Source organism: Rhinatrema bivittatum, chromosome 16, assembly GCF_901001135.1.
Source record: "Rhinatrema bivittatum chromosome 16, aRhiBiv1.1, whole genome shotgun sequence".
Classification (NCBI taxonomy): Eukaryota; Metazoa; Chordata; class Amphibia; order Gymnophiona; family Rhinatrematidae; genus Rhinatrema; species Rhinatrema bivittatum.
The window spans coordinates 13,472,426-13,482,865 of NC_042630.1; the positions used below are offsets into that span (position 1 = coordinate 13,472,426).

The 10,440-nt window shown below is 38.2% G+C and overlaps 1 protein-coding gene and 1 pseudogene across 1 annotated transcript; both read left to right on the forward strand.

Annotated features, from left to right (window-relative positions):
* LOC115077380 lies at nucleotides 1-973 on the forward strand (annotated as a pseudogene).
* A 2-nt stretch (nucleotides 974-975) lies between these two features.
* Nucleotides 976-9,317, forward strand: LOC115077382 (olfactory receptor 6M1-like). Its single transcript, XM_029579672.1, has 2 exons — nucleotides 976-1,434; nucleotides 8,346-9,317. Exons 1-2 carry the CDS (start codon nucleotides 976-978, stop codon nucleotides 9,315-9,317), a joined length of 1,431 nt encoding a protein of 476 aa, XP_029435532.1.
* Nucleotides 9,318-10,440: the final 1,123 nt, after the last annotated feature.

Here is a 10,440-nt window from a genome sequence, read left to right on the forward strand (position 1 = left end):
ATGGAAATTACATCAGACCTGCGATGTGGAAATAAAAGTAGAGTGACAGAATTCATTTTATTGGGATTTGGGTTTCCTGCCAGTTCTGAGCTTCAGATTCTGTCCTTCATCATCCTTTTCCTGATGTACGTATTAACCCTGACTGGGAACACTTTGATCATCGCCTTGGTATACATTGATTCCCACCTTCACAACGCCCATGTACTTCTTCCTCAGCAATTTATCTTTCCTGGAGATTGGGTTTGTCACCTGCATTGTCCCCAGGATGCTGCTGGACACCTTGTCAGAGAGGAAATCTATTCCCATTGCTGCTTGCTTTGCACAAGCCTATTTTTACTTCTTCCTAGGAACAACAGAGTTTATTCTCATGGCAGTCATGGCCTAAGATCGCTATGTGGTGATCTGCCGTCCACTGCACTATGAGACCATCATGAGTGGTAGAGTTTGCCTATCGCTTATCCTCATCTGTTGGGGAGGCTCTTTCCTGCTGATTACAATTCCTGCCATTTTTATCATGCAGCTATCATTCTGTGGTCCTAATATCATGGATCATTTCCTCTGTGACACGGCACCTTTGATGGAGATTGCTTGTTCTGATACCCAATCCCTTAAAATGGTTATTTTTATTTTAGCCTAATTAACATTGTTAAGTTCTTTGTTTATTACCTTATTTTCCTATATGCGTATCATTTCCACTATCCTGCGGACCCCATGTACTGGGAGTCACCAGAAAGCCTTCTCCACCTGTGCCTCCCATCTCATTGTTGTGGTATTGATTTATGGAAATTGCATTTTCATGTATGTGATGCCCAACATTAACTCAATAGGTCTAAACAAAATGGTGGCAGTGTTAAAAACTGTGGTAACTCCGTTACTAAACCCCTTCATTTATACTCTAAGAAATGAGAAAGTTAAACAGATCATGAAAGACACATTTGATAAGTCACTGAGGTGTCCTGCCCAGAAGACTTGATCATGGTTCTTGAGGCATTCCCTGATGCTATTATTTTTTCCCCAATATACTATGAAAGCAGCAAACCAATGAATAGAAATGTATTATGTGGAGGGGAGAAACAACATTTGGAAACGTCGTTGGAACAAGAGACAACAAGGACCTCTTTAGCCCTGAGAAGTGTAGGCAGTCAGCCGAATACTTCAGAGAGTCCTTCATACCAGGGCTCCACGGGCAAGAGCGAGAAAATACGGTGTTTGGAGCGAGGGGGGAGAGATCCCTTGGAGTTAGGAGGTAAGGAACCTGATTTACAAGTAATTGTTAATGTTCCTGTAAAACTGCCAGCAAATATCACTCTGGAAGAAATCTGGAAGGCATTAATCACCATGAATAAAGCTATAAATGAATTGACTACTGTTGTAAAGGAAAATATGAATAACGTCCAGGGAATGGAAAATAAGATTTGGGCAGTAGAAACAAGGGTAAACCAGATTGTGACTGAGATAAAAAATATCAAAGAAGTGCAATGCAATCTGAATAAAATCTGAAAACCTGACTTCAAGAAGGATGGAATATATTGAAAATGAGCTAAGAAGACCTAATTTGAGGTTCTTAAACTTCCCAAGGACCAGGTGGATGGCACCCAAGGACCTTCTTAAAAGCTATCTAATTAATATTTGGGGACTTTTGGAATTGTCTAACCCGCCAATTTCTAAAATATTTTACTTGCCCTCTAAAGATGAAGAAAAGAGAAAACAGGACCAACTTCAAATATCCTCTGATAATTTAACGGATATATTGGAAAAATCATATGAGACCAATGTAGATTCTAGGGCAACTCCGTTGGTGTCCTTTACACAGATATCAGACAGAGACGCTGTTCTTAGATTATTCTTTCACAACCAGAATCAACAGTTTTACGGTCAACAAATTAGAGTGTTTCCAGATATTGCAAAGAAAATGCAAGAAAGAAGGAAGTCCTTTCTGATGATGAAGAGCAAAGTAATTTCAAGAGGAGCTAAGTTCTTCTTAAGATTTCCATGTCGTTGTATTATAGTATATCAAAATCATAGATATATTATTGCTGAGTCTGAGCAATTACGAGTGTATTTAGATTCCCACTCCTAAAATAATCTCTAAGGGGGTTTGGCAAATGAAATAAGTTACATGTTATAACTACAGTGCTGTAGTTTGTTTGAATTTTTCTTGAAAACAGCTTTAATATTTGTGTTCCCTCCTATTATTCTTATAATATTCAGATAATTAGAATATTCCTAACATGGTGTAATAATTAGAATGATATTTCATTTCTGTATTTTTCTGAAAAACATTGTTTTCAATGTAATTTGATTAAAGTTCAATAAAAATTAAAAAATTAAAAAAAAAGAAATGCATTGTGTGCAGTTGTGGTCACCACATCTCAGGGAAGACATAACAGAATTAGAAAAGGTACAAAGACGTGCGACCAAAATGATAAAACTGATGGAACAATTCCCCTATGAAGAAAGACTAAAGAGGTTAGGACTCTTCAGCTTGAAGAAGACATGGCTGAGGGGAGATATGATAGAGGACTATAAAATAATGAGTGAAATTGAATAAGTAAATATTAATTAGTTCTTTACTCTTTCAAAATTACAAAGACCATGGGACACACAATGAAGTTACTGGGTAATACATTTAAAACTATTCAGAGATAATGTTTTTTTTATCAACGAATAATTAAGTTCCGGAATTCGTTGCCAGAGGATCCTGTTTTCCCTTAGGTTCTGGTGTCCCTCAAGGATAGGCGCTTTTTGCAGCCTTATTTAACATCTATCTAACACCCCTAGGCCGTATTCTATCTAATCTTGGCATTCATTACAAACTTTATGCAGATGACATACAGTTCTTTTTCCCCTCTCAAGCAGACATGGGCACAAACAGAATTTGTCCTTGTCTCATGTCTAACAACTATCCAAGGATGGCTAAATCGCAACAAACTAGCCCTCAATATTTCCAAAACTGAAATCATTATTGTATCATGTTTTCCAATTTTAAATGTCACCGAATATTTTTCAGTTTAGTTATCAGACAATTTTGTTCTCTCAAAAGATCCATAACCTAGGAGTCACACAGCCCTCACTCAATCCTCCTTTTATAAATGAAGACTTCTTGGACATCTCTAATCTCTTCTTAGTTCGACTGACTTTCGTTCTGTTTTACAATCTCTCTTATTTTCCAGCATTTGACAATTGTGATTCTCTCCTAATTGGTCTTCCCACTTATATTACCCTTTCACTACAAATTATACAAAATTCAGCTGCTAGGCTTTTAACAGGAGCTCCAGTTTGTGACCATATTACTCCCTGTACTGGAATCTCTCCTTATTCTATATTGCATCCAATACAAGCCAGCCATAATAACACATTCCTCTATTTATAATATTCACTCCCCCTGGATCTCATCTGTTTCTTAAAATTCATACTCCTGCCATATCACTAAGATCCTCCTCTCAGTCGCTTCTTTGTATTGTATTTTGCTGTATTTTGATTTACTATTTGTAACTCATAATGTGTGCGTTTTATTGTACCCCGCCCTGAGCATAGGAAGGGTGGGTAATACATGTTTTAAAGTAAAAAAAAAATGGTGTGCTTCTACTGGGAGGTGGATGTTGTCCCCGTTGATAAATGTGGTTAAACAGAGGAGGATGGAAATCACAGACTGGTCACTCTAACCTCGATCCTGGGAAAAATTAATGGAGACCCTCCTGAAGACAATGGTGCTGAAGTGTCTAGCATGTAGTATATTGCAGGACCCCCAATCAAAATAGTTTTACTAGAGAAAGAACGTGTCAAACAAATCTGATCAACTGGGTGTGTTTTATTTCCTTACCTAGAACCCTGAGCACAATAACTATTTTTTCTCTCTGATCCTCCATGAATATCTCATAATATTTTTTATTTCTTATTCTGATCTATGTTTTCAGAAACTGCATCCAGGAATATGGGAAATTTTATCACCTATGAAGCATAGGCAATCATTCACTTAAAATATAAAACTTTATTAAACATTTCATGTATGGTATGTTAGTTACACAGAATAATATAACATAAGGTCAGAATACTTCAAGAATACAAAACAAAAAAAAAAAAAGAAAGAAAGCAAAATAACCTGTCAAAGAACAAACCCATAATAGTCACAGAATGAGGTCCACAAAAAAAGTAAAAGGAGGTAAGAGTGAGAAGAAAAACAGAAAAAAAAAAAATAATAGCACCAAATAAATGATATTATAAACAAAGGAACAAGCTGTCACCCCAAATAGTCTAGCTGATTGCAATGTCAATTTGCATATGAATCAGGGTCATCTGTAGAATCCAAGAGATCACAGAAAATTTAACTAATTGATTGTGTTCCAAGCAAACGTATTCAATATTGCTATAAGTGATGCAGCGTTTAGCAGTGTATTTGGAGGGTGTGAAGACTTGCACGTACTGAGATTTCTGGACTGTGAGTCTATTTCTTTTTTGATTTCTGCATGGATTACACCAGATGAATGCAATCCAAGACAGATGTTTTTTGGGTTTTTTTGTAAACAACCCAAAACTTAATTAGGGAAGCCAGGGTTCAAATCCCACTGCTGTTTCTTGTGACCTTGGGCAAGTCATTTTACCCTCCATTGCCTCAGGTTCAGACTTAAACCTAGATTCATCATTTTGCTATAAATATATCAAAAATAGTGACCGTGATAAAAAAAAAAAGGGGGGGCGTGGTTAGGCTAATTTTGCTGATACCGCATTGGAATTTACTGCAACGCATGATAACATTATCGCACCGCATGGGCTGCTGGCTATCTTACTGCCCTCCCAATGAGGCCGCATTTCAGATTATGTCGTTCGTCAGGGAATGTTGCTCCACTTGACCCTATGCTTCATACGGCAGCTGGTGGGTCCTCTCTCCCCCTCAACCACCACCTGGTACCCCTCAACACCATTCCTCTTTGACTGCAACCTCTTTCTTCCTGAACTCCGCCTCCACCTCACCGTCGCATTACCCTTCTCTGTTACCTTTCTTCAACTGTTCGCTCTTTATTTTATTTTTTATTTTTTTGGTGTGACTGCACATGAGTCAATACTAATATGTTTAAAGCAAGTTTCCAGCAGAAGCAACCTGTGATTAACTCGTTTGCAACAGTTGTCCAGTGGCTATGAGTCTGCTGGTAATGACCTGATCCACAATGTATTTCATGGTAAAATGAGCATGCTATATATGTGGAATCTTATTATTTAATTTTAAAAAACCATTATTCATTTTTTTAATTAGTTCTTGTTCCATATATTCAAAATTAAGCTTCAATACAATTTACCCATTACACTTTGCTAACTCTCTGTCAATGAGCTTGGGATGTAGAACCTGAATCAATAACAGCTTATTTTCTTCTATTGGAGTTATGATAAAGCACGGGTGATCAAGCCCACTGAAACCTGCAATGTGTTTTCCCAGTCAACATATGCCTTATGGCATCCTTAACTTCTCTGTTTCGTAGCGTGTATATAAAAGGATTTAACAATGGAGTGACAATCACATACCAGACAGATATCAACTTATTCATATCTACTGAATAGCGCACAGATGGCCTGACATACATGACACTAACTGTCACATAAAATATACTGACTATCAGGAGATGGGAGGCACAGGTGGAGAAGGCCTTTTGCCTTCCTGTGGCAGAGGAGATTCTTAGTATTGTTATAACGATGCAGAGGTTGACTCCACCACGAGCTAGCTATCGCATGCGTGCAATTGCTGTGGAAAATTACCCCCTTAATTTTCAAAATGTTATGTATGTAAAAATGAGCAATATAAGCATGTCAGTAACCTCTACTCACGTATTCCGTATTTTATAAAAATAAAAAATACACATTTTCACTTTTACGTGCACATATAAGCACTATCATATAAAAAAAAGATGCAGTCTAGGGGCTTTCTTCAGTTGGATCAATACTTAACGCATGCAGATTGCTATTATAAAAAACACGTGTACATTTTCCAACCTCCTTGCATATTAGTCACTTGCTAATTATCTGGTGTTGGTGATATTAAACGTGTTTATTGTGCAGTGCTGATTGGGTGGGAGGTCTGGGCGGACTGGGGGGAGGGGAGTTGAAGCTGAAGAACCAGAAAGGTCTTGATAACCTGGAGAAGTACTGGGCAAACTGCTGTACTAATCTGTAAACTGGCTAATTTCCTCGACGCATGTATGTTTTAAAATTGGTCGACCTATGCGTGTACATAGAGACTTCAGCAAGTAAATGTGTGTGTGTGTGTGTGTGTATTTTTAAAATGGGTGTATAAAGTATACATGCTCAGATTACTGAAATAAATGGTTTTCATTGCTTGTCTGTATGTTGAACAACATATGCATATTTTCAAATATGCGAACATGTTATAAAATTCTATGGTAAAACCATACACAGCCACATACATTCGTCAATAGCACTACACACAGTTGTTTGACAGTTATCCACTTAGAATGACTCACTGTGCTTCCTTTTAGCTTTCCACTCACCCTACATCCCTCCCAAGCTCTTTTAGTTGGCCTAATAACATCTGACTGCATCTCCCTAATCCCTTAACCTAGCTCCCTGGTGGCTCTGTTCAAATCTACAATCACACATAATCCTTCTTCCTGCCCATCTCACAAAATCTTAACACAGTGCTCCAGCCTCCACTTTGCTGGAATTCTGAGCAGGATATTCCACATTCAGCACACCTGCTAACCTCTGCACCAAGACACAAAATGTCAAAGAATATTGTTCAAATGCATCTGTTTCCTTTTTATTTAAATAGTTATCTTCTTAACTCTAATAAAATAGCTTCCAGTAAATCTGCAGAGGGGAATGTCTTGTTCCTAGGTTGACAAAGGTGTTGCAAACCAGCATTTATTAATTTAGATTGCCTTTTCAAAGCCCACTCCAATTTAAAAGGATATTCACTGCAGAATTGTACCTTTGAGCATTATAAATAGAAAGACACCTACTGCCAGCTGAGCACAGAGCTTTCAGCTGAGACAGGACTTTTAAGGACTGGATGAGGAGGGAGGCAGAACCTTCTGCATTTCCTAATATTGTATAATAAATTTTTTTCAATAATTAAAACAAAAAAATGTTATATTTATACATAAAATATGTATTCTGCTACATCTATTTCTCTTTATATAGCTCTCTATATCTATCTATTAGAAATATCTATTATGTATTTTTATGTTGCAGACCCCAAATTTATACATCAGCCCCACGGAACCCTCTACTGCAGTATGGAGTTGCTAAAGCCATCCTCAACAAAATACTTACCTTGATCTCTTACAGGGCTAAGAACATGGAATCCTGAGGTCTACCCTAGAAGATTCAGAGATGAAGTGTCACTGCCAATATATTTCTATACAATATCTCTCCTAGGTCAATAAACCAATGAAGTAGCAGTCAAAACTTGCGTTAGATGTGAAACCTCTTCATGTGCCTATGTTGATTTTTATAGAGAAGAAAGCCGCAAAATCCCCAATGCTGTCCCAAACTCTGTATTGTTAATTGGTCCTCATGGTGATGCCAAGTCTCAGAAGAGCATCCCTTAATTACTTACCCCCTCCCCCAGAAGAGAAACTTAAATATTTCAAAATGGATGAAAAAGTAAAGCTCCAGGGGCAAAGTCCCTCCCTGTCTACGTTTCTTGAATCTTCGTTTGATAACATTTCCACGAGAGCAAGCCTCCGGCTTACATTTGTATCTGAGCAGGACAGAGATATGATTTTTCAGTTTTGTCAATATAAATCTAGATTGTTTTGTGGCCCACAGATATTTAACACCATACCCCATGTATCATCTGTGCTGCCTTGATGTGAGAAATTATTCAAAACAACATCATCTTATACCATCAATGTTTGCCGTAGCCCGTTAGTAAGCTAGATAATGAGACCTCATATATACTATGGCAGGGTACTGGTGGGTTAGTCCCTGAATGCCAATGGTTCAGTAATGCGGTGATATCACCGCATTACTGAACCATTGGCATTCAGGGACTAACCCACCAGTACCCTGCCATAGTATATATGAGGTCTCATTATCTAGCTTACTAACGGGCTACGGCAAACATTGATGGTATAAGATGATGTTGTTTTGAATAATTGTTACAGATTACATCAATGTGGTATTTCTGTCTATCAGTTTCTTCCATTTCGATGGCGTGGTATTTGTGCTATGGTGATCTTAGCTGCGCCTGTATTTATTACGCCTCTTTCTATATTTTCACTAGAGGTGAAACATGAACATATTTTGTGACATTGATCAAAGACATTTATTTTTACTTTTCTGTGCAGCTCTCTGATTTGTATTGATCTTTATTTTTGCATTTGTTTCTGCAGATGGAAATTATCTCAGACCCGGGACTTGGAAATAAAAGCAGGGTGATAGAGTTCATTTTGCAGGGATTTGGGTTTACGGTCAATTCTGGACTTCGGATGCTGTCCTTCATGGCTCTCCTCCTGATCTACTTATTAACCCTGACTGGGAACAGTCTGATCATCACCTTGGTATGCACTGATTCCCACCTTCACACACCCATGTACTTCTTCCTCAGCAACCTGTCTTTCATGGAAATCTGGCTCACCACCTGCATTGTCCCCAGGATGCTCCTAGACACCTTGTCAGAGACTAAATCCATTTCCATTGCTGCTTGTTTTACACAACTTTATTTTTATTTCTTCATAGGAACAGCAGAGTTTATTCTCCTGGCAGTCATGTCCTATGATCGCTATCTGGCGATCTGCCGTCCGCTGCACTATGAGACCATCATGAGCGGTAGAGTTTGCCTACGGCTTGTCCTCATCTGTTGGGGAGGCTCTTTGCTGCTGATTACATTTCCTGCCATTTTTATCATGCAGCTATCATTCTGTGGTCCTAATATCATGGATCATTTCTTCTGTGACACGGCGCCTTTGATGGAGTTTGCTTGTTCTGATACCCAAACTCTTAAATTGGTTATTTTTATCCTTGCCTCATTTATATTGTTAAGTCCTTTGTTTATTACTCTGTTTACCTATCTGAGTATCATCTCCACAATCCTGCGTATGTCATCCTCTGGGAGGAGCCAGAAGGCCTTCTCCACCTGTGCCTCACATCTCACTGTTGTTATATTGAGCTGTGGAAGTAGCATTTTCATGTATGTGATACCCCACAATAACTCAATAGGCCTAAATAAAATGGTGGCAGTGATAAACATCATTGTAACCCCGTTCCTAAGTCCCTTCCTCTATGCTATAAGAAATGAGAAAGTTAAACAGATCATGAAAGGCACAATTGATAAGAAACCGAGGTGTCCTGCTTGGGAGACTTGATCGTGATTCTTGAGGACATTCCCTGAGGTTATAATTTTGCCCCAGAATCAAATCTACAAAGGATTGGTTTAAAAAGTTTACTCCAGAAACATTCAGTATTACCTAAAGCTATGTGTTATAAAAAACTACCAAGCTATTCAATAATATATCATTAGAAATTCTATGCATCATTTCACCTGTTAGAAGTAAAACTGAATTAAAACCTGAGTAAAGCAATTATTTTTAACATGAAGTTTAATGTAAGTTATCAACCAACTCACCTGGGCATGTACGTTAGTAATACCTGGCCAGCCCATGTGTACTGAACTTGCTAGACAAACTGAAATCATTTGTCTGTTTTTTATATCCAGAAAAGGATTTTTTTAAATGTTGATTTTATAATATTATTTTCTAGCTAATTGGAGAATTTGGCAAGAACAACGGAAAATTACCATTAAAGCACAAGAAGCAATGTCTGTCTGGAGAGTTCACCTGAGAGTATCGCTAGTAATGGTAGCTTTTTAGATGAAGCTGAGATGATAGAATCAAACTAGCAGCTGGGTCTGTCTTGCAGGCTGCAAGTTCTATAATAACAAGAAGGCCCAGTGGAAATGCAGGCGCTCACATGGCCAGGTCTGTCTGGCAGACTGCGCAAGGGACCCAGGAGACCAGATGTTCTGGCAATGGTAAAACTTGTAATGCAGGCTGCTTAGATTATTACTGAGCTTCCCAGTTAGAGATGGATAAGTTAGGGGTTTTGGGGGAGTAAGAGGGAATTTTCTATTCTCTTCCAGCATAACTTTTGGAGTACGAAGGAGACAGAGAAAATGACTGCTGTGGAAGGAGAAATCTGTCAGGTTGTCATACTCTGATGCTGGCAGCTCAGAAGCATCCTTAGCTATAGGGTCAGCATAGCTGGGCAAAAGGGATGAGCCAGTTCATCTTTTTTCAGCTTTCATGTACTATGCAAGGTCATCACATAATTTAAAAAACAGAAGGATCAAAGGCGTCAGAGTGAATTAACAGGGTCTGAGAAATCAGTTAATCAATCCAAATTCATTTACATCTTCGCTCCTCCCAAAATATAAATAAATTCTGACATTTGTATTATGTAGTCCAATAAGCGTAAAATGATGATATAATA

Excerpts from the sequence above, each read along its gene's own strand:
- LOC115077382 (XM_029579672.1), top strand. The coding sequence starts at position 976 with ATGGTTCTTGAGGCATTCCCTGATGCTATTATTTTTTCCCCAATATAC. Across the intron at positions 1,435-8,345 it reads TTTGGGCAGTAGAAACAAGG|ATGGAAATTATCTCAGACCC; the intron begins GTAAACCAGATT and ends TTGTTTCTGCAG.